At 40.7% G+C, this 25,552-nt stretch overlaps 1 protein-coding gene and 1 long non-coding RNA gene across 2 annotated transcripts; both read right to left on the bottom strand.

Annotated features, from left to right (window-relative positions):
• Nucleotides 1–286: 286 nt before the first annotated feature.
• LOC120519904 lies at nt 287–21,547 on the bottom strand. The gene is made up of 2 exons (XR_005631695.1): nt 21,223–21,547; nt 287–381 (listed from the first exon to the last, which is right to left on the bottom strand). It is a non-coding gene; the product is annotated as an uncharacterized LOC120519904 (long non-coding RNA).
• An 86-nt stretch (nt 21,548–21,633) lies between these two features.
• LOC120519903 (NACHT, LRR and PYD domains-containing protein 12-like) lies at nt 21,634–24,583 on the bottom strand. Its single transcript, XM_039742657.1, has 5 exons — nt 24,509–24,583; nt 24,125–24,299; nt 23,031–23,096; nt 21,910–22,942; nt 21,634–21,790 (listed from the first exon to the last, which is right to left on the bottom strand). Exons 1-5 carry the CDS (start codon nt 24,581–24,583, stop codon nt 21,634–21,636), a joined length of 1,506 nt encoding a protein of 501 aa, XP_039598591.1.
• Nucleotides 24,584–25,552: the final 969 nt, after the last annotated feature.

The following is a 25,552-nucleotide window of genomic DNA, read 5'->3' as shown; positions in this document are numbered from 1 at the left end:
TAAAGAGAAATCAGCAGCTGTGTCCTTGTCACGTCCATCTGTCTGCCCACATGCGACACTGACGCCGGTCCTGATTAAACACAATCTTTATATGGTAGGTGTGGAACATAAAGAGCCATAAAGTCAGAAGAAATAAAATTCAACAAACACAAACACACACACACACACTCACACTCACACTCTCTCACTCACTTGTTGTTGACTTACTTCAGTTTCTCTAATTTGCAGTTTTCACTCCTCAGCCCCTCAGACAGCTGATTCACTCCTGAATCCTCCATGTTGTTGATGCTCAGGTCCAGTTCAGTCAGTCGTGAGTGTGGAGAAGAAAGAGCTGAGGAGAGAGCTGAGCAGCATGTGGAGGTGAAACCACAACGAGACAGGCTATGAAGAGGAAGAGAGAGAAGTGAGGACATGTGGACAGACAGGCAGATAGACCGTCGGGGTCTCAATAAGTGACATGATGACTACAAGCAGAGCTGGATGCTCAGCTGTGTCACTGAACAGCAGGCTGCTGCTAACATTTGAACTGAAACACAATTTGAACTCCACACCAATGCTGCCCTTCAAGGCGCTATATATCTGAAGCATCTTCTGTCTGTTAGGTTACCCTGAGTGACGAGAGAACGTCAACTGTTACACTGGACAGGAGTGTCACACAGCTAGGCTGACCTTGCCCTCCACTTGAGTGTTCAGATGCAGTTCTTTCATTTGGTGACAGCTGAGTGATAAACCAAGATTTCTGTCTATCATTCAGGACTCAGGGTGAGGACACAACTGAAATGATTGTCAGGAGGCCATTTACAAATGCCAGCCTCTCCAGATGTTCAGTAACAGCAGCTGTAAATCAGTCAGCCTTTATTTTATAGAGTGTTAGTCACAAACTAAAAAACTCAAACAAGAGGACAAATAAACACAACAATCTCAAAGATAAATAAGTGACAAGGGAGAGCGGACAGGAGAAGTGATGGGACACAGGAGAACATGACAGTCCAGTCCCAAGAGGGACACACAAGAGGGTCATTGGCTACTCAGATTGATGCCCAACTCTGTCCAGTCATCGTCTCTAAGGTCTGTCAGTCGCCTGAGCTCAATGAACAAACTCCACTCAGCCAACTGGTGACACGAGTTCAAGGTGACAGGTGTCACACACTTGCGCTTAGGAGACGGTCGGTAAGCTCAAAGGTGAGTGAAACATTGAAAAATGAAGGGCTGATATGCGGTAATGAAGCCTCTCTCTCTGTCTTCCCGTCAGAAAAAAAGAAGACAAATAAACATACACGGACAGACTCTAAAGATGGCCGCCGTAAACGTCACCTCCGTCCAACCCAGATGACGTATCTTCTGGCCCCTTCACATGACTTCAATTCTGGCTCCTCCTGATGACATTGTTCACTATGCCACATCACGTCCATCCTTGATGACGTTGCTTCTGTCCCACACCTTCGACGTCATCTCCTGCCAACTCACTTTCCGTTTCCATTTTGTTTTTCACTGTATAAAAACGCCATTTTGTCTTAATACAATTGTTAAATACTTACCGTTTTTGATCCACAAAAAAAGTTTTTTGTCCTTTCTTTGTCCTTTGGACATTATACAGGGACGGACGCAAACCTTTATATTTTGTGAGAGACTCTTGTTTGAAGAAATCTATCACACCGACTTGTTGTGTCATAGAAAGGGTCTCTCTCAGTGTCACTGCACACACCAGCTGTCACAGATATGGTAGAATTAAGAGCTTAATTTAAAAATGGACAAAATTAAAATACTGAAAAATATTTAAGGTACAAGATAAAATAATAAGACATAGAAAAATCAAAATAAAATTAAGAATAAAAATGTGTTTGAGTGTCTCTGTGACAAAGTGGGCAAGCACTAATTTACAAATTAGAATTTGTTTACAAATATTGATGAAGACATTCCACATAAAATATAGAAAAGAGACAAAGCCGTCCCCTTTATTTTATATAGCGCCTTTCAATCCCAAGTCACTTTACATGTCCAGCTCTCTCCTTGTATTCTTACTCTGAGCACAGACAGGTGATGTGACTCACTCAGGGTCACACAGCATGTGACAGGCAGGACCTGAACCCGTGTCACTGGGATGTCAAGTGCGGCACCTCAGCCACTGGGCCACAGAACTGGGAATCAGGATTGGCCAAAATGGCCGCGGAGGCGGGACATGAGCTGTCAGTCAGCCTGAGGGGGTGTGAAGAGAAGGCGGCCATCTCAGTGAATTTGATTTATCAGGCTTTTGATCAAATGGGACGCTTTGGTGTCTTTAGATGACCTAAAAATGTCGACTGACTGAAGTGTTTGATTATTGTGTTGTTAAACATTTGGTCAAAGTGTGAAGGCTAAGGAGGACTGAAGTGACACACAGACACTCAAACGTGTGACATGAACAGGACAGTGGCACAGCAGTTAGACACACATCAGGGACCAGGGTGCAAATCTGAACACACAGCTGAGCTCAAGGCTCTTGGTTCTAATTCTTTTCTCTATTTTGCCCTGTTTTTATTTTTGTATTGATAAGACTTTAGGGTGACAGACTTTTAAGTCAAGAACGTGGTGACAATAAACTTCTAAAGTAAAATGTGTACAAATGAGAGTGACATACAAGTGACAAGGGCCACAAATCAAATGTCATTGGACAAACTCTGAAGTGCCGGAGATCTTCAACAAGAAGGACACACTGAGCTGAGTTTGTGTCTTTGACTAACAATTGAAATCTTATTAATGGCCGATGAGAAGATGAGCCAAAGATGAAGTCAGTGCCGCTTTCAGGAGGAGATGATGCTTGACAAAAAAGTGGAATCATTTTATTTTAATTCTTATATTAGCTAGTTAGAAACCTTGCATCAAATGATATATTAATTAAGCTAAAGAGATTTACTTCATTAGTGTTAGTAATTGTGTTAAGAGACAAACAGAAATCCTTTCCTCTGAGCCCTGCGTTGTAATGCTGTGACTGGACGCCATGTGGGGACAATACAACTGACTGGCTGTCACCTCATCTTAGCACCTCTGTTATATTACATTTTTCTTTATGTCACTGTATCTGGACAATACGGTTATGAGTTTTATTCACATGTGAAATGTTAAATTTGGCACACGGGGCGCAGCAGTTAGAATTGCTGACCAAGCATTTGATTAGATAGCCAAAGACAACTGGTGGCTTGTATAGTCAGCTTAAACACAGCATAGGGTATTTCTGCCCTCTGTCAGCACAAATCTTTTTTCATTATTGGGGGAATGCGAATCTGCACGTAAGCACTATGATATTTATGTATTTTGTGGAGGAGGAATTCAGCCCTTGTTTGGAGACAGAGAAGACCAGCAAGTGAAGCAAGACATTATAAAAGGCTTGGACAGCAACCAGACCCTTGAAGGCGGTGTCGACAAAGTTCAAAGAAAAACCTCCCAGCGTGGTGACGAGAAAATGGCTGACTGTGTTGATCCAGATTTCCCACCTGGATAAAGTCTTTCCATATGCCTCCCCGTCTGTAACTGCGTTAACCGTCAGTAAATGTAAGCTAAAAGATATTTTTTCTCATGTGATTCTTGTACCGCCGTAATCAAGATGGGAGGGATATCGCCTTTTTTGGTATATTACGATATTGTTTAGTAAATAAATATGCCACAATTTCAAAACAACACATTTTCAAGAGAGCTAATGCCTCTTCAGGAAACATAATTGGCGTAGTCGGCAGGATTGTGGCTACATTAATAATTATATATCAATTATAATATTTTATATATATATATATATATATATATATATATATATATATATATATATATATATATATATATATATATATATAAAAAATATGCTTATACTGATGAATGGTGAGCTCGGTCTGAATGGATGGTCGCGCGCACTGTCATGGACTTCCGACCGAAAATTAAAACAGCCTTAACATGCCTGGCCCGAATTGGAATAGGGATATTAATTAAATCCCATCAAAAGACAAGAGGCGGACTTGTCAAAATTGGCACAGTGCATGAGGCTGGAAAGAAAACTCGACATCTGTCAGCGAATCGTAGTAGCGTCTGCTACCTACGGTATGCAAGTGGACTTTTAAGGTCGGATATTTAAGTTCAACGCATAAGTGGGACTAAAATTGGACAAAATAAACGGAAAACAACAAGATTGAAACTTATGGCACGAGACTGGCTGTCCAGTAAAACGAAATGGCACTCACGGGGGCAGCACAGATTAATGCACTACCGTACGAGTCCAAAACCTGCCTGAAAAGTACATGCTGTGTTGGGGAACACGTATTTAAAATTAATTACATCGCTAGCCATTAGAAAACAATATTGAAAAGCTATAAAGAATGGCGCGTTATTGTATTTAGTTGCAGCAGGCAGACAAGACATGCAGGCAATGCACTTACCTTGCCGTTTGCGTAATAATCCAGCGGAGCTGAAAAACTTAAAGATGAAATAAAATCAACAGCGATAGAATCCATAACGTCTCGATCGCGATTGCTAAAATAATTTGTAGAAATCTTTAATGGCAGCCAAGCAGCCCGATGCAAAATACAAGCTTCGTCCACGTGGTAAAAGCAGTCTGAAAGCTGACAGCTGTTTCTATCAGTCTACCTACAAGGGTAAAGGTTAAAGGTTTTGGCAAAACCCCACCTATTTTGGTACTTTTAAGAAATTGCCGTGTGTTTAAACACACAGAAATAATTAAATTGCCTTTTAAATATAGCTTAAATAACGAACCTACGTTATAAGCTAATGTTTAAAAAGAATTTGTAAAACGGTGTACACATATAGCGCTAAAATGCAAAAGAGCTCTAACAACAAAGTGGAAAAAGAATAAATACATTTGGGGATGAAATTTACAATGAGAAACATGCCTTTGTACCTTCTGGTAAGTACTGGCCAAACTTTGTTTTAAGAAGGGATTAATTGGATAAGTGTGAAGTTAAAAACATGAGACAGTTTCTCATAAGACAAAGAAAGATAATTATCAATATTTTTAATTGGTTTAAAGCAAATAAAATAGAATGTCTCTACTTTTGTTTAAGATTTGTAAACGTGCAAAACATTTTTCCTTTTAAACCCTGATCAAGTTTAAAGGAAAAATGCTCTTTTAATAATACTAAATGAGAAGGGAGATAAGCATGTGTCCGATTGTGCATGAATGGAGGTTGTGTATTTTTGGGAACTCTTAAGGGAATGTATGGTGGCGCAGTGTTTAGCACACTTGCCCGGTGATACGAGATAAAGGTTCAAGCATGTATGTTCTGCTTGTTAATTCAGGATATTCTCTGTGACCGTAACTTTTGTGGGAATACTTTCTTGTTGTGGAATTGTACTGCGTGATTGTTGTTTGATTAATAATAAGTATGAAGGAAAAGACGCGTTTAAGTATGTTGCATGGTGAAACCTTATAAATAAACAAAAAAGCACAACCTCGAGTGAGTTTATAGAACGTTTGCTAGAAATCGAGAACTTGTGAATATATGTGAAAGAAAGAAGCAATTGTCAAATACTGTGTGTAGAAATGACTGAAACGAGTGAAGGTTGATTGTCTGTTCTCCAGTGAACGAATTTCTGCTTTAGCCAAGTAATTCTGCTTGGACATGAAGCAGGGTTTAGAATCTGGCAAGAAAATAAAAGACAAATAAATTATTTATTTATTCAGAGTCTGGGGTGGCAGATGCGTGTTTATGTCATTTGTACGTCTGTCTTTCTATGTTTGTCAGCTGACTAAGAATGTTAAACTGTAGAAATGGGAGACGTCCCATATAAGAATATTCAAAGTTAAATGTAATACATGTGAATATCAATAGTGATCATGACTGGTGATTGATAACACAATCTGTGCCTGGTCTGTGTCTTTGAAGCCTGCAAACAGATGCAGTGTTTAAATAACGCCATGACTTATTGACCTCGACGAATCTCAGAATAGCTTGTAACATGGTCAGTTAAAGAGAAGAATTTTCAAATCTGAATTTCATGAAAAGTATTATAAGCATAAAAGTTTAATTTAAATCTATAGATGTTCTTTTCTCCAGATTCAGCAAATCCAGTGACCAACGGATGAAAACACAAACTGTTTCTATACAAGCTGCAAGAAATAGCTTAATAGCAAGTTTGGCAGAGCAATTAGAAATAATCTAATCGAAGGATAGTGAATATTTATCAATCATAAATTAATGAACAGCAGCTATTGGAATAATTGTCTTGCATGCTGATTTAGTGCAAGTGTTAAAAGTTTAAATGAAAAAATGCAAACAAATGAACACTAGACTGATTTCTGTCTCTTAGTCTTCATGATAAAACAGTATAGAGGGTTTACATATTTGGATGTATGACAAATGATTATTATTATCACTTCAGTTATTACAAAATGTATTAGAATTAAAATACATGTATTGATTTGTCTCTATAAGTGATTGATTTTAGGAAGAGTTGTTATTACATTAAAGTATTGAGTGAATGCTCAGTGATAATGCACATAGCTAAATCGATTATTCAGTTATACATTAGAACCATTGTATGTAACATCCTGTTATAAGTTAAGACACTTGGATAACTGAGGCAATGTGTTAATTTTGTGTAATGTATGATCCTACTGAAGACACATTGTCACTAGCCTGGTTTAAAGGTATTAATCTATTTCTTGTTGTTGTTTTATGAGACTGAACTGCGGGTCTAGAATTGTCATTTATAATACTGCATTGTATGACACATATGATTGGGAAATAATTGCTTTATGTGATGTATTTGCTCTACCTTGCACCCTTCTTTAATTAGCCTAGCAAGTAGTTTAAGTTTGGCCACTCAATTTAGTGGTTAAAGCCTCTCCATTCAGTGGTAAAGGTTTATGAATGAAGTAACAGGTGGTGTATATACAAACGAAGATTTACAGAGACTGCACTGCACTAATGACTTTTAATCTGCTGCACATACCTGAGAATAGCTGGTGAAGAAACACTTGCTTTACCAGAGGGAAAGGAGTGAAGAGCTAAAGAAAGATTGTAAGTCCAGCTACTCAAACTTGATGCCATGATGTGAGCAGACCTTTTTACTACTAAGACAAGTTTTATGGACTCTTCAAGAACAGGCTGTAGCCACTGAGGTGATGTGACAGCTGTTGAAGGCTCCCATGAATGACCACTACATACAGTGCAAGCCTAGAGGGAAGTACACCTCTGCTAAAAAGGGACAGTCACCATGTGTTCATCTTATGAGCTCCCTAATGGTAAAAGGACTGTTTACTTTCTGTTCCAGTAACAAAAAAACTTTAGTGCCTTGAAACAGTCACACTTTGTTCAGACGGATCTGCAAAGTTACTAATCTGCAAAGCCACCAAGAAAAGACTTTGTTAACAGACCACTGGGTTGGACAAGGCATATATATATAGCAAGTCTAGGAATATACTTGAAACTATTATAAGAAGGGCTCAAAGGTATGAGGATATGCATGATTTATCAATGATGTGAACTTGTAAAGTGTTAACTTGGAATAGAACATCTGATAGTGGTGAATGAACAATTATGCAATAATACTAGTTAAGAACAATTAATAATCATAGCAATGAAGCTAGAATAGCATCTGAGTTATGTTACAACTATTGTAACTCATAAAGGGATCAGACACCAAAGGGTGGGGTACATATAGCAACATATTAAAGCTAGAAATGATAGGAGTGCCAAAGAATAGTAATCCATCAAGATGATATATAAGATTATAATATAATCTGATGCTATGACACCCACTGCATGAATTCAGTAATATGTAGACACAACACAGACTATGTAAGAAATAACAGGGCAAAATTTCCACTAACACCATTGATGAGATACAGTGATCACTACTTGATAACAGCATGTTAAATGTAACTGTTTGTCCATGTTTACGCTGGTTTTACATGACTGGTACAGAAGCTATAGTGATACTACATCTTACATGTCTTGATGTCAATGACTTGAAATATTGACACTGTGATGGGGGATCAAGTACCTTTTGCTTTGTGGATATAACTTTCAAGTATTGTTTTTGTCACAGATCCAGTGACAAAGGGTGGTTTGTTATATTACATTTTTCTTTATGTCACTATATCTGGACAATACTGTTATGAGTTTTATTCACATGTGCATGTTAAATTTGGCACACAGGGGCTCAGCAGTTAGAATTGCTAGCCAAGCATTGGATTAGATATCCAAAGACAACAGGAGGATTGTATAGTCAGCTTAAACACAGGATAGGGTATTGCTATCCTCTGTCAGCCCTTGTTTGGAGACAGAGAAGACTAGCAAGTGAAGCAAGACATTATAAAGGCTTGGACAACAGCCAGACCCTTGGAGGCGGTGTTGACAAAGTTCAAAACCTCTCAGCGTGGGGGAGAAAATGGCTGACTGTGTTGATCCAGATTTCCCACCTGGATTAAGTCTGTCCATATGCCTCCCCGTCTATAACCGTGTTAACCGTCAGTAAATGTAAGCTAAAAGATATTTTTTCTCATGTGATTCTTGTACCGCCGTAATCACGATGGGAGGGATATCTCCGTTTCTGGTATATTATGATATTGTTTAGTTATTTAATATGCCACAATTTCAAAAGAACACATTTCCAAGAGAGCTAATGCCTCTTCAGGAAACAACATCCTACTCACTCCTTGAGTTTCTACAGGATAATCTACTGACAAATACTGACTTCTCATCTCATCTCCATCATGTTCTCAGTAGGACTACAGATGACTATTGTAACACACCTGACAGACATTAGGAGGCACTGTCATCCCTGTGATGGACACTGAAGGTGATGGACATGCATAACGCCGTGCGTAGAATTCACACTATAACATGGCGTAAGCACAAAAGCCAAAATGTGCTTATGCACAGAAAAATCCAGATGCAGGAATCTGTGCGTACTCCAACTTCCACGTTCTTCCGCTACATAAATCCCGGTCAGCGTGAAAACTAACGCTCTTGCACGCACATTATGTAACGCCCCAAATCCTCCCAGAATTACGCCTCTTTGAATATGCAAATCAATATAAATCACCCTTAAGCTCAGCCTTCTGTGAAAAGACAATGGGAAAAGCACGGGGAAAATATAAGAATTTCAGCGAATACCAAGTGGAGGCAAAGGAAAAACATACTATTTGTTGGTTTAAACCGTGGTATAATCAACAAAAGGAAGTTGATCGAGTGACATAGCGTGTTGGAGAAACTTGAAAGCTCACATTCACAAAATCGGCCTGGCCCGAATTGGAATAGGGATATTAATTAAATCCCATCAAAAGACAAGAGGCGGACTTGTCAAAATTGGCACAGTGCATGAGGCTGGAAAGAAAACTCGACATCTGTCAGCTTAATCGTAGTAGCGTCTGCTACCTACGGTATGCAAGTGGACTTTTAAGGTCGGATATTTAAGTTCAACGCATAAGTGGGACTAAAATTGGACAAAATAAACGGAAAACAACAAGATTGAAACTTATGGCACGAGACTGGCTGTCCAGTAAAACGAAATGGCACTCACGGGGCAGCACAGATTAATGCACTACCGTGCATGAGTCCAAAACCTGCCTGAAAAGTACATGCTGTGTTGGGGAACACGTATTTAAAATTAATTACATCGCTAGCCATTAGAAAACAATATTGAAAAGCTATAAAGAATGGCGCGTTATTGTATTTAGTTGCAGCAGGCAGACAAGACATGCAGGCAATGCACTCACCTTGCCGTTATGTAATAATCCAGCGGAGCTGAAAAAACTTAAAGATGAAATAAAATCAACAGCGATAGAATCCATAACGTCTCGTCGCGATTGCTAAAATAATTTGTAGAAATCTTTAATGGCAGCCAAGCAGCCCGATGCAAAAATACAAGCTTCGTCCACGTGGTAAAAGCAGTCTGAAAGCTGACAGCTGTTTCTATCAGTCTACCTACAAGGGTAAAGGTTAAAGGTTTTGGCAAAACCCCACCTATTTTGGTACTTTTAAGAAATTGCCGTGTGTTTAAACACACAGAAATAATTAAATTGCCTTTTAAATATAGCTTAAATAACGAACCTACGTTATAAGCTAATGTTTAAAAAGAATTTGTAAAACGGTGTACACATATAGCGCTAAAATGCAAAAGAGCTCTAACAACAAAGTGGAAAAAGAATAAATACATTTGGGGATGAAATTTACAATAAGAAACATGCCTTTGTACCTTCTGGTAAGTACTGGCCAAACTTTGTTTTAAGAAGGGATTAATTGGATAAGTGTGAAGTTAAAAACATGAGACAGTTTCTCATAAGACAAAGAAAGATAATTATCAATATTTTTAATTGGTTTAAAGCAAATAAAATAGAATGTCTCTACTTTTGTTTAAGATTTGTAAACGTGCAAAACATTTTTCCTTTTAAACCCTGATCAAGTTTAAAGGAAAAATGCTCTTTTAATAATACTAAATGAGAAGGGAGATAAGCATGTGTCCGATTGTGCATGAATGGAGGTTGTGTATTTTTGGGAACTCTTAAGGGAATGTATGGTGGCGCAGTGTTTAGCACACTTGCCCGGTGATACGAGATAAAGGTTCAAGCATGTATGTTCTGCTTGTTAATTCAGGATATTCTCTGTGACCGCGTAACTTTTTGTGGGAATACTTTCTTGTTGTGGAATTGTACTGCGTGATTGTTGTTTGATTAATAATAAGTATGAAGGAAAAGACGCGTTTAAGTATGTTGCATGGTGAAACCTTATAAATAAACAAAAAAGCACAACCTCGAGTGAGTTTATAGAACGTTTGCTAGAAATCGAGAACTTGTGAATATATGTGAAAGAAAGAAGCAATTGTCAAATACTGTGTGTAGAAATGACTGAAACGAGTGAAGGTTGATTGTCTGTTCTCCAGTGAACGAATTTCTGCTTTAGTCAAGTAATTCTGCTTGGACATGAAGCAGGATTTAGAATCTGGCAAGAAAATAAAAGACGAATAAATTATTTATTTATTCAGAGTCTGGGGTGGCAGATGCGTGTTTATGTCATTTGTACGTCTGTCTTTCTATGTTTGTCAGCTGACTAAGAATGTTAAAAACTGTAGAAATGGGAGACATCCCATATAATAATATTCAAAGTTAAATGTAATACATGTGAATATCAATAGTGATCATGACTGGTGATTGATAACACAATCTGTGCCTGGTCTGTGTCTTTGAAGCCTGCAAACAGATGCAGAGTTTAAATAACGCCATGACTTATTGACCTCGACGAATCTCAGAATAGCTTGTAACATGGTCAGTTAAAGAGAAGAATTTTCAAATCTGAATTTCATGAAAAGTATTATAAGCATAAAAGTTTAATTTAAATCTATAGATGTTCTTTTTCTCCAGATTCAGCAAATCCACTGACCAACGGATGAAAAACACAAACTGTTTCTATACAAGCTGCAAGAAATAGCTTAATAGCAAGTTTGGCAGAGCAATTAGAAATAATCTAATCGAAGGATAGTGAATATTTATCAATCATAAATTAATGAACAGCAGCTATTGGAATAATTGTCTTGCATGCTGATTTAGTGCAAGTGTTAAAAGTTTAAATGAAAAAATGCAAACAAATGAACACTAGACTGATTTCTGTCTCTTAGTCTTCATGATAAAACAGTATAGAGGGTTTACATATTTGGATGTATGACAAATGATTATTATTATCACTTCAGTTATTACAAAATGTATTAGAATTAAAATACATGTATTGATTTGTCTCTATAAGTGATTGATTTTAGGAAGAGTTGTTATTACATTAAAGTATTGAGTGAATGCTCAGTGATAATGCACATAGCTAAATCGATTATTCAGTTATACATTAGAACCATTGTATGTAACATCCTGTTATAAGTTAAGACACTTGGATAACTGAGGCAATGTGTTAATTTTGTGTAATGTATGATCCTACTGAAGACACATTGTCACTAGCCTGGTTTAAAGGTATTAATCTATTTCTTGTTGTTGTTTTATGAGACTGAACTGCGGGTCTAGAATTGTCATTTATAATACTGCATTGTATGACACATATGATTGGGAAATAATTGCTTTATGTGATGTATTTGCTCTACCTTGCACCCTTCTTTAATTAGCCTAGCAAGTAGTTTAAGTTTGGCCACTCAATTTAGTGGTTAAAGCCTCTCCATTCAGTGGTAAAGGTTTATGAATGAAGTAACAGGTGGTGTATATACAAACGAAGATTTACAGAGACTGCACTGCACTAATGACTTTTAATCTGCTGCACATACCTGAGAATAGCTGGTGAAGAAACACTTGCTTTACCAGAGGGAAAGGAGTGAAGAGCTAAAGAAAGATTGTAAGTCCAGCTACTCAAACTTGATGCCATGATGTGAGCAGACCTTTTTACTACTAAGACAAGTTTTATGGACTCTTCAAGGACAGGCTGTAGCCACTGAGGTGATGTGACAGCTGTTGAAGGCTCCCATGAATGACCACTACATACAGTGCAAGCCTAGAGGGAAGTACACCTCTGCTAAAAAGGGACAGTCACCATGTGTTCATCTTATGAGCTCCCTAATGGTAAAAGGACTGTTTACTTTCTGTTCCAGTAACAAAAAAACTTTAGTGCCTTGAAACAGTCACACTTTGTTCAGACGGATCTGCAAAGTTACTAATCTGCAAAGCCACCAAGAAAAAGACTTTGTTAACAGACCACTGGGTTGGACAAGGCATATATATATAGCAAGTCTAGGAATATACTTGAAACTATTATAAGAAGGGCTCAAAGGTATGAGGATATGCATGATTTATCAATGATGTGAACTTGTAAAGTGTTAACTTGGAATAGAACATCTGATAGTGGTGAATGAACAATTATGCAATAATACTAGTTAAGAACAATTAATAATCATAGCAATGAAGCTAGAATAGCATCTGAGTTATGTTACAACTATTGTAACTCATAAAGGGATCAGACACCAAAGGGTGGGGTACATATAGCAACATATTAAAGCTAGAAATGATAGGAGTGCCAAAGAATAGTAATCCATCAAGATGATATATAAGATTATAATATAATCTGATGCTATGACACCCACTGCATGAATTCAGTAATATGTAGACACAACACAGACTATGTAAGAAATAACAGGGCAAAAATTTCCACTAACACCATTGATGAGATACAGTGATCACTACTTGATAACAGCATGTTAAATGTAACTGTTTGTCCATGTTTACGCTGGTTTTACATGACTGGTACAGAAGCTATAGTGATACTACATCTTACATGTCTTGATGTCAATGACTTGAAATATTGACACTGTGATGGGGGATCAAGTACCTTTTGCTTTGTGGATATAACTTTCAAGTATTGTTTTTGTCACAGATCCAGTGACAAAGGGTGGTTTGTTATATTACATTTTTCTTTATGTCACTATATCTGGACAATACTGTTATGAGTTTTATTCACATGTGCATGTTAAATTTGGCACACAGGGGCTCAGCAGTTAGAATTGCTAGCCAAGCATTGGATTAGATATCCAAAGACAACAGGAGGATTGTATAGTCAGCTTAAACACAGGATAGGGTATTGCTATCCTCTGTCAGCCCTTGTTTGGAGACAGAGAAGACTAGCAAGTGAAGCAAGACATTATAAAGGCTTGGACAACAGCCAGACCCTTGGAGGTGGTGTTGACAAAGTTCAAAAAACCTCTCAGCGTAGGGGACGAGAAAATGGCTGACTGTGTTGATCCAGATTTCCCACCTGGATTAAGTCTGTCCATATGCCTCCCCGTCTATAACCCAAGCGTTAACCGTCAGTAAATGTAAGCTAAAAGATATTTTTCTCATGTGATTCTTGTACCGCCGTAATCACGATGGGAGGGATATCTCCGTTTCTGGTATATTATGATATTGTTTAGTTATTTAATATGCCACAATTTCAAAAGAACACATTTCCAAGAGAGCTAATGCCTCTTCAGGAAACAACATCCTACTCACTCCTTGAGTTTCTACAGGATAATCTACTGACAAATACTGACTTCTCATCTCATCTCCATCATGTTCTCAGTAGGACTACAGATGACTATTGTAACACACCTGACAGACATTAGGAGGCACTGTCATCCCTGTGATGGACACTGAAGGTGATGGACATGCATAACGCCGCGTAGAATTCACACTATAACATGGCGTAAGCACAAAAGCCAAAATGTGCTTATGCACAGAAAAATCCAGATGCAGGAATCTGTGCGTACTCCAACTTCCACGTTCTTCCGCTACATAAATCCCGGTCAGCGTGAAAACTAACGCTCTTGCACGCACATTATGTAACGCCCCAAATCCTCCCAGAATTACGCCTCTTTGAATATGCAAATCAATATAAATCACCCTTAAGCTCAGCCTTCTGTGAAAAGACAATGGGAAAAGCACGGGGAAAATATAAGAATTTCAGCGAATACCAAGTGGAGGCAAAGGAAAAACATACTATTTGTTGGTTTAAACCGTGGTATAATCAACAAAAGGAAGTTGATCGAGTGACATAGCGTGTTGGAGAAACTTGAAAGCTCACATTCACAAAATCGCACAGTGCCAGAAATAAAAAAGAAGTCACATATCAAAGTCGCTGTGAAAAGGTGAGTCGTAGCCCACCATCTGAGTGTCATATGAAAGCTTATTAGGGTACAGAGAAAAAAAAAAAAATAGGGACACATTGGGAAAAAAGCACAAAATTTCAACTTTAATCTCAAAATTTCCACTTTAATTACGTAGTTTATTTTGTCAATAAAGTAGAACATCAAAAACTTCTTCTTAAAATCTATTAATTTACTAGTTTCTCCACTCCCATCGTAACTTAAGTAGCACGTTAAATGCTTTGTTCTGTGTTTGATCTTCTATGTGCTCTCTGTGTGAATTACTATGTGCTTCCGCTTTCTCTTTCTCCGACAGGACACAAAATCCATTACATTTGTGATATTACAGCTCTCTGAAAAATTAAAATACTGAGATGTATACGTGATATCATTTTCATGATGACTGGAATGAAAGCATGTTATTAAACATGGGAACACGATGGCGCAGTGATTGTTCATGTCTCACACAAGATTCTTGATGCACCATGCGCGACCTTCGATGAAATACTTTATTGCAGCACTACTGTCTCTTTCAAACGTACTAACCTCCAATTCCTGTCCTTACTTTTCTTTCCCCAAATACCCAATCGCCACACAATCAGCTCTGTAATAGACGTTAAGCCATCTGTAAGCTTACAATGACAACGGTTCTTTTAAGGAACATTGAAATATCTTCATAGTACGTGTTTAATTATTCTATCTGTTTATCCTTCCAGTGTCACGCCAGCCTCATCAAATGTACAGCGAGGCAGGAACAATACTTGAACTTGCTAGCTGTGCACTGTGTCCTCACATGTTTAATTATTAACAATACAGATTATTTAAATTAAGTTAAAGTTTTATCTGTATGATATCACCAACATATTTTACTTCATTTCATTTTAAAAATGATATTGTCATCATATGTAAATACACGCTTTATAAAGTGGCTCAGGTTGTGTAATATTATAACTGTAGTGCAAATTTACAGTGAGGTAATCTATACTAATAAAAGGCAAAGCCCTCACTGACTGACTGACTGACTGACTGACTGACTGACTGACTGACTCACTCACTCACTCACTCACTCACTCACTCACTCACTCACTCATCACTAACTCTCCAACTTCCCGTAGTAGGTAGATGGCTGAAATTTGGCAGGCTCATTCCTTACAGCTTACTTACAAAAGTTAAGTAGGTTTCATTTCTACACGTGATCAATCATAACGGCTTCGACAACGTCCACCATGTTGAACCTTCTTATTTATGGCCCCATCTTCACGAAATTTGGTAGGCGACTTCCCGCGCTAACCGAAACCGATGTATCGCACTTATTTGGTGGTATGATGCCACTGTCGGCCGCCATATTGAACTTTCCAATGGTCTGTCTTACTTATTGGCCCATCTTTAAGAAATTTGGTACGCGGGTTCCCAACGCTAACTGAATCCTACTTACGTACTGTAAGGGATTGCCGGCCGTGTATCCCGGCCAACACCTCCAAACTGCCAGATGGTGCCCTCCTTGCAGCATAGAGATGCCCGAATGCCAGCAGGGAAATATGGACAGTGGGATTATAATGTAAATCCCTGCGGATACCAAGGGGTTCCGCCAGGAGTCACTGCAGGGATTTATATTTCCCGTATAGCCCGGAAGTATTTCCAAGTCACGGGAACGGAAGAAATGATATACTTCCGGGCTGAAGAAAAAGAGAAGTTTTTACCTGACCCGGAAGTGTTGGATAATCACATGGACTGAGGACTCAGAAACACTTCCGGGCCGAGGACTATAAAGGACTGTGGGAGATCCCAGACAGACGAGCTGAGTTGGGAGGCAGGGTGGCGAAGCGTCTGGGAGATTGGAGGACTGGATTATTGTATTGTATTGTTTATTGAGTATTTGGGAGTGGAGGGTGCTTTGTGCACATTATTATTATTATAATAAATCAATTATTATTGGACTTTTACCTGGTGTCTGACGTGTGGTCTGAGGGTTGAAGGGAGCGAGAAAGTCCTAATCTGTCACAGTACATATATACGTTGTGGTCCCCGGCCGGGGCTGGAGCCCGGCTGGGACGCCCAGGAGGACGTGAGGAGGGCTTGTGCCTCCTCCAGACCGCGAGGGGGCGTCCGTCCTGGTTCTGTTGGGAGCCACGGGTCGAGGGCATGGAAGCCCTACCCTGTAGGGGCCCGTGGTCACCGCCAGGCGGCGCGGATGCCGGTTTATCCCATGTGGTCCTCGGCCGGGCTGGAGCCTGGCGGGGCGCCTAGAGGACCAGAGGAGGGCGTGTGCCTCCTCCAGACTGAGTGGGGGCGTCCGTCCTGGTTATGCAGGGGGCCTTGGGTAGGGGGCTTTGAAGCCCAGCCCTGTAGGGACCCGTGGCCACCGCCAGGCGGCGCCCAGTGCCTAATTGTCCCGGGAGCCCGGCACTTCCGCCACACCAGGAAGTGCCGGGGGGAAGACGACCGGGGAGACACGGTCGGCTTCCGGGTGCGCAGCTGGCACTTCCGCCACAGAGGGGTGTGGCCACCGTTAAGTGCCGGGAAGCAGCTGGAGCCCATCCGGCTCCCCATAAAAGGGGCCGTCTCCCTCCAGTCATTGGTGGAAGTCAGGAGGCAGAAGGACGGAGCTTGAGGAAGGACTGGAGGCGGCCAGGAGGAAAGAGGCACAGGACTGTGTGGCCTGGACTTGGGGGAATCGGCACTGGGGTTTGTGTGAGTGCACGTGACTATCGAACTTGTAAATAGTGTAAATAAAAGTGTATTGGGTGCAAAATGTTGTCCGTCTGTCTGTGCCGGGCCAGCGTTCACAACGCCCATAGCCTGCAGCTCGGTTGCCGTGGTGGCGTTGGGTCCCCATCCCACTCCTCCCACGTTGTTGGCTGCCTGCCTATATAAGGCCATCCGTCGCTTCAGTCTCTACATTCCCTTCCTTGCTTCGCCACGGGATTCACGTCTCCCTGCTGATAACTGCGGCCTTTTGTTTAATCCGCGGCTTCTCCGCTGTTTTATTGTTTGTTTATTACGATTATAATTATTGTTTAGGTATTTTTGACTTATTTTACATTGTTCAGGTACCCATTTCCTTTATCATTCCAACTGTACCCGCATTAACATGTCTATCGAGGTGATCACCATCGATCAAAGAACTGTCACTTACCGAGTGGTTTCCATGCCCGGGGATGACACCTGCCTTTTCCATTCTCTATGTTACATATTGCACGGCCATATCAGGCTCACTCTTGATATCCGGAGGAACTTTGTGTCTTATGTATTGATGACTGGGACAGGTTCAGGTTAAAAACACTGCTGCCTTTTCCCATGCTAGTTGGAAAAAGGATTGTGCAGAGCTCCCATTTTTATAGGTTCTCCAACTATATATGATGTAATGCCAGCTCATTCATTTGGTGATTCATCCCTAGTTGATATAACTTATCCAGTGCCATTTTAATAGCAATGTTCGTGCAGTTGACCACTCTAATTACATTTGGAAAACCAGATGTTGCTGTGAATTGTTCTTTTATGTTAGGAAATCTTATCTATCTGGATGACAAGCAGATAATACCATCCTATACAGCTGGCATGGTGTGACTCAGTGATGTTTATCAAATACCTGATCGGTCAGCAAGCTCACGTTGAAAAGCACCTGTGGGTAAAAACCTGAGAGTGGACAGAACTTACAAAGGAGCAGTTAGAGCACAATTCCTCAAAGTCTGCCTTTGTAAAGCTGGCGCCAGTTCAGCTCCAAGAGGATAGCTCAGAGAAATCGAAATATAATTTGAATCCATTCAGCATGATCTATAAATATGTGCTCTCACTTCTAATTCTTCTATTTACTATGTCTACTAACAAGACTAAAGTAGCCATGGTAGTTGGAATAGTTTAGCCATTCTGTGCGCCATTATATTGTTACAGAATGATTACAACTGAGTGAATTAAATATTAAATTATATGCAATTAATTTCAGTGTATTTGATTACAACTGCATCATAGATGTGAATCTAAACAAGAAAAGAAGACCACAGAAACAGTAGCACTGCTTTGACGTTGGGTGCCGCCAGTTTGCAAAATGGAGCAGAAAAGTGCGTATGCAAGGGGGTGCCCTGCTGTGAAAATGTGCATGGCTTTATGCTAAGTTTAGTTCTTATACATCTCAAAATGAGCTGGAATGTTTGTGCGTACACACCATTTATACATGTGGCCTTTGGTCTTTACTTTTCAGATTCCCACAAACTTTTGAATGAAAACTTGCTTCTAGATTTCATTCTTCAATGCAGTTTCCCATAATTTGCATTCCATTTTGAAGAGTTTATGATTTTTTTAAATGTGTGAATTCTCCTGGTTCAACTTTATCAGAGCCTTTGAGAATTCTGAAGATCTCAAGGAGGTTCCCATGCAACCTTCTCTGCAGATGACTAAAAAGGTTTAATTCTCTGAACCTGCCACAGCAGACCCAGCATGACTTGAGACAAAGTGTGGCATTGCCCCTGAACCAGACTACCTTGTTATTCTGTTTTATATCAAAGGATTTAAAAAATGTTCACTTCCTTAACTTAAACCCCCCAAAACAGCTGTATTTTGTCAGTGGTATACTGGCCACTACTTCACACCAAAAGCGACTTGTTCACTTACACTGATTTTGATAATTTCCATAGTTTTCAAGTAATATTTGGTGATGATTTTCAGCATTTGCATATGAGCTATGGGTAATGTTCATTATTGCCAATATTATTATTATGTTGTGTCTGTAATGTTTGTGTAGTAAGTGAATTGAGTTTACCAATTAGAACAGTTGAGGATTTTCCACCTTCATAAATATGTTATGGACTGGTGAATTCTGCAGCATTCTGAGAGACAGATATATAGCCATGGATGGGTGGCTGAGGATTACCTTCCAGGCTCGGACAAGGTATGCAATGCCCCACTGGGGCAAGAAGGGTACCAGCACTAACAGTGCTGACTCTTTCTCCTCTATAGCTCTGAGAAGCCCCCCATTGAGGTCACGCCCACTGTCAGATGAACCCTGCCTCTTCAAGCAAGGGGTCCCAGAAGATGGAGTCTCAAATCTGCATGACAGATCCTCCTGACCCAGATCCGCTTCAGATACTCAACTTACATGACAACCCACAGAGGCTAAGAATGCACTTGTGATGCCTGATTTCTATTGCACGACCACATGCTCATTTTGGACACTTGCCGTAAACAGGGTGGCCCAGTTGATATCCCAACTTTTCTTTGGGTCTCATTTGCCCCACACAGCTGGCACAGTTGACAGGATTTTGCCGGGGTAAGACTGGCAAACACAAAGACCTTCTGGAGATAATACAGCAGCTGGCCGACCAGATCACACAGCTACAGTGGCAGATGACAGAGGCTGCAGCCTGTTGAAAGCTGACTAGGCCAAGTTTCATGCCCAGTTACTGATCCTTATGTGGCTCATGGATGACGCTGAGACCTACATGCTGATTTCTGAAAGAACAGCCATTCGTCATGCTGGCCACAACGGAAATGAGTGTACCTTCTGTCTCCCTTCTTGAAAGGCGAGGCACAACATACTTATGATATGGACAAGCCTGCTGCCACCAACTTCCCAATCCTTAAGTGGGAGATTCCAGCATGTTACGGGTTCATCTCAGTCTGTTGAGCACAGCGCTGCCAGGACTGGTAGAATAACTGTGACCATCCAGCATGAGCCCAGGCATTCAGCTTATGGGGCAAGCTGACTTGCTGGCTTTGCCCAAGAGAGAACACAGCAGAGCAGGTGGTGGAGACGCTCAAGTCAGATTGCTTCATTAACACCTTCCAGGACCATCTCATATACCCAGTCTGGGGACAGTCCAGGACAATCTTGGAGGAGTTAGCTGAGACAGTGGAGAGAAATCCCACCACCCTGCTGACTGAAAAGCTGGAGGAGAACACAAAGTTGATGTGCTGAGGCTGCTTTTTGACACAACTGAGATGTACTTGAGTTATCAGACACAGTGTCACGTGACTGTCTATCAACTTTTAACAGTTTCTTTAAGTATAGACTGTGTTTTATTTTGTAAAAGTATGACTATACTGTTAATATTGCTATAGATATTTATTATGTTGTGTTTCTTTAAAGGGGGAGTATTTTCTGCTTTGTAATGTCATGCACATGTGTATGAAAACAAAGATATCCACTGATTATTTCAATACTTGAACTGATCTTGATCTGAGGATCATCTCCTCTTCTATGTAGTTTGGTCTTGATTCATTGCTAGCATGGTAGTATCTGAGGTACACTGTTGCTGACCCAGTGAGTTTACAATTTCAAATAAAATTCTGCTTAGAAACAACTATCAGCTATCTTCTAAAACCTTTTACCCAGGGCAGGGTCATAGGATAGATTGAGCATCCCAGCAATGAAATGGGGCAGGCAGGAACAACCCCTGGACAGAATTTCACCCCACACTAGGACCAATTTAGCATTACCAATCCACCTAATTTGTATCTCTTTGGACTATGGGAGGAAAATGCATGTGGACATTGGGAGATTATGAAAACTTCACACAAGCAGAACCTGGGACACGAACCATGGCCTATTCACTTAAAGGCAACAGCGCTATTCCTGCACCACCATGCCGCCCAGTTAGCAAACAATCAAACTAAACTCATGAAGGTTTTATTACTCACATGACACGTCTGCAGCAGATGAGCCCCGGCACCAGTCTCCTGATGCACTCTGGGGTGATCGGTGTCTCAAACAGGTTGAGCTCCTCAAGTTCTCCACAGCAGCTGATGACAGAGCCCAGCACAGCACAGTCCAGAGGAGATAAAGTCATTTTACTAAAGTTCATCTTTAAATCCTTCCCAATGGCATCTCTAATTAATCTCTTATTCTGAGTCTCATAGAGCCACTGACACACTCGCAGAACTTCACGTTTATCTCGTCCCTGTAGTGCCTGTTCAGCTTTCTGCTTCACCCACTTCAGTATGTTCTTTGCTGTATTCCTCTCAAACTCCCCAGCGCCCTCCAGTGTCTTAAATACAGAATCCCTGGCCAGTCCTGTGAGGAATCGAGTGAGAATCTCAAACCGGCCATCTTCACATGCGTCCAGCTTCACAAGTAGCTCCTTGACACTCCCTGATGACCTGAGGTAGAAGGAGCAGGCGGCCATGAACTCCTGGAGGGTGAGGTGGTAGAATGTGTATGTCGTGTGCTCCAGAGCGCTTTCTCTCTGAAGGATTTCTTTGAGGAACCCTGAGAGGAATGGAGAGGACATAACTGGCTGGAGACCAAAAGTGGACATCTCCATCTTGTCATAAAATAAGAGTGTCCTATTCACCACCCCATGATAAGCCATCTTTTCCCAGTTTGACCAGAATTCCCTCTGGTCTTTAGCTCGTTTGTGATTGGTGAGGATGTTATGAAGGAACATCACAAAGAGCTCGGTGACAGTTCTGGGGGCAGCTCCTCGCTCTTCTTCAGGTGTCATGAAGTGGCTCTTCAGCACAGAGCAGATAATCCAGCAGTACGAGGGGTTGAAGCACATGGTGTACAGGATGGCGTTCTCCTCAACATACTGAAAAGCTTCAGAGCCCTGATCAGCATCACCAAAGAACTTCTTAAAGTACATCAGCCTTTGTTCAGGGAAGAACCCCAGGATCTCTGCAAATCGATCAACTCTCACCTTGTCTAAAAAGACCAAGGCTGTTGGTCTGGTTGTTATCAAGACTGTACAACCCTTCAGTAATGTCCTCCTGACCAAGCTGGTGACCACAGTATGGACAGGAAAGTAGTCATTTGGTTCTGAGCAGAGCCGTGTCTGTGTGAAGTCCAGTTTGTGTTTGTACTCATCCAGTCCATCAAAAATAAAAAGGAGAGATTCAGGCTTCTGAAGGATTTCACTTAGTCTCAGGTCATTGAGATATTTATAGTGCCTTACAATCAGCCTGGTCAGAGGCATCTGTGGCTCTTTCTCCGTGTCTAGTAGGTTCAAATCCCTGAATTTAAACAGAAACACAAATGCAAACCTCTGGTACTGAGTGCCTCTGGCCCAGTCAGACATGATCTTCTGAACCATGGTGGTCTTCCCAATTCCAGCCACCCCACTGACCACTACAATGTGAGAGTCTATGTCACTTCCTGCACTTCTTCTAAAAAGCTGCTCTGTCCAGATTCGCTCACATTTCACTTTTGTCCGCTCCTCTATTAGCTCTGCATGCACCCTTCCAGTCTTCTCCAGTTCATGGTGCCTCTCATTATATGTCCTTCTGTACTGGTCAATAACCATCAGCTCTGTGTATCGATTCTCAAAGCCCACAACTCTGGTATGTGGATCTCCAGGAGATGCCTGATCCTCCAGAGTCCTTGTGGATTCAAAAACACCACATCTGTGTGTCTTGTGGATGTCTAAAAGTCACAATGAGAACAAGTAAGGAAACTGTGGAGCAGAAGAACTGATAAGCTGCAGACCAGTGAAAGAAGATCAGTGGGTTACCTTTAATATGATCATTAATGGGATAGGGCTGGAGACTGACCTGAATGTCAAGCAAGAGGTCCATTCCTGAAAGGAAGGAAGAGATAAGCATTAGGAATTATAAATTACTCAAAGACACAGCATTTACACATTTTTTAAAACGTAGCCCCAAATGCATTCCTTATGTAAATGTGACACGTTAGGACTAACATGTTAGTCCCTGCTGTCCAAATAGTTAAACAAAGAGTGGACGCCAGGTAAGTTGTGTCATTGCTCAGATAACAAAGTCCCAGGAAGACATCAAATTCAGAGAAACTCAAATAGTAGGCACCCTGAGTGACATTGTTACTGTAGAGAGTTCAACGAAGGACTCGTCTATCCATCCATCATCCAACCCACTTGTCTAACAAGGTTTAAATGACTTAAAATGACTTAAATTTGCTCTGCTGCCCTTCAAGTCACAGCGGACGTTGTGATGATCAACCAGTCCTCACAGAAGGTTTCATACTCAATAAAAGAACATGGGGGCCAAGATGTTAAGGTGTATAACCTAACTGGGGACAGGCAAAGGATCATTGAAGTAACAGTGAAATGGATGATAGTGGGAAATGGTCACAGCATAAGAAGAATGCTACTTTGAATTTGAAAGTGAAGGTTTGAAAAGAAAGAAGAAAGTATGGAAAATCAAAACCTGTGCTGGAATGTTTGACCAATTAAAAAAAAAAAATAAAGACGTACACCTGCTGGTTATAGTTGAAAAAGGAGGTGAGAACCAGAGACAGAGAAGGACAATGGAGGTGAGTCTCTGTCTCATACAGAAGGATAACACAGTCAGCAGCACTAGGCTGTACTGATCAACATGCAACATGACAAAAATAAAAAGCGTGAAATCTAATTGAGACCACCAAACAGCAGGAACATATCACTCCTCAAACAGTTACAGTGTGACTCCTGACAAGAGAAGAAAAACTGGAGGGAGCACTGGAGCTCTGGTACTAAGGCTGGCATGCCATTGTTAGTGTGGGGCTCTATCAGCATCTCATAGAGAGCCTCATACACTGGTACACCATGGGATGTGTCATCTCTCTGATATTCAAGAGACTCCATTGACTCACCTCCCTCTGTCACCTCCTTCAATATTCTTGTCAGGTTTGGTGATGGAAATCTTACAAGTTCTTCAGCCAGTGCCTCCCACAGGTTAACCAGCACTATGTTGTCTTTGTTCATTATGTCACTGATGAAGGACTCCACACCTGCTCGCTCCTCTTGCTCTTCTTTGGCCTTGAATTTCTTAAATACATAAAATAGATGTTTGTTTTGAGATGAGCACTGGTGGTCGTGGCCATTATCTCTGACTTGTTGAAAAAACCTCTTGCTAACACTGAATTCTGTTACAGATGGTCAGTTCATCTCCTCCGAAACTAGCAGTTCACTCTCTCTGCTCTCTTCCTCATGTCTGCTGTTCCTTCTTTTTATCAGTAACACAGAAAGTCTCCTACCTTTGCCTCATCATTGGTGAGCACGTTCTTGGTGACCAGGTTCTGTAGGATACTTGTGATGTCATATTCAATCATTAGGCCAGATAGGGCTTGTAGTACTTGGTGACATTTAGAAGGTCTTCATGATGGAATCTCTTAATGACTTCAGAAAACGTCTGTGTCAAACCTACAAGAAGAGAGGATAAGATGGTAAAGGAGAGATGAAAAAAATTGGGAGACACAAGGGTCACAAATCAGTCTAAACATGGCTGATTACAAACAAATGAATACAATACAATCCTCACTCCACTGTGACTTTAACTGCTGCTGGAGTGAGTCTGGTATCCTTTCAATAATCTAATGAAGTCCTGCTGTGAGAATCTTGGTTATGCTCTTAAGTAAGAGCACTGCTTCATGTCTACCTAACTGTGATTCAGTTTCGCATCTGGTTCAGAGCATGTTGTGCAGGTTTTGGCTCCCTCTTCTCACCGGTGTCATTGCTTTGTTTTGTTTTATTTTGTCCCATCAGACTTTTTCACCGTCACCTTCTAATTTGAGTAATCTTTCTGAATTTAACTTTCTATACAAATGCCATTAGTGATTGTCTAGATCACAACTACTTCAGTCCTGCATGAGCCCTCTTCCTTCTCTGCCGATACTACTTTTTGGGTGAGTATGAATCTACTCTTGCTTCATTTTCAGTTTGCCTGTTGTATTTTTGCTTTTCTTGCTGGTTATGCAGTGAGCTCTGGAGAGATGAATCAAAAGTGGAGTTTTTTAGCCAACAGAAACAGTAAACATGTTTGTTACAAACCAATGACAGTATTTCAGGAGAAGAACCTCACGCCAACTGTGAAGCATGGTGGTGGAAATGTTTGGGTTTCATGTTTCTTTGTTACCTCAGTGCCAGGGCCATTTGCAGTCATTGAGTCAGATATGAAGTCTGCATCATATAATAATCTACTCAAGGAGAATGTGAGGCCATCGGTCCAAATCTTGAAGTTGAACTAGAAACGGACCTTTCAACATGACAATGGTCTGAAGAACACTAGCAAATCCACACAG

Source organism: Polypterus senegalus, unplaced genomic scaffold, assembly GCF_016835505.1.
Source record: "Polypterus senegalus isolate Bchr_013 unplaced genomic scaffold, ASM1683550v1 scaffold_1582, whole genome shotgun sequence".
In the NCBI taxonomy this organism is placed as follows: Eukaryota; Metazoa; Chordata; class Cladistia; order Polypteriformes; family Polypteridae; genus Polypterus; species Polypterus senegalus.
This window is presented reverse-complemented; position numbering and strand designations above follow the sequence as displayed.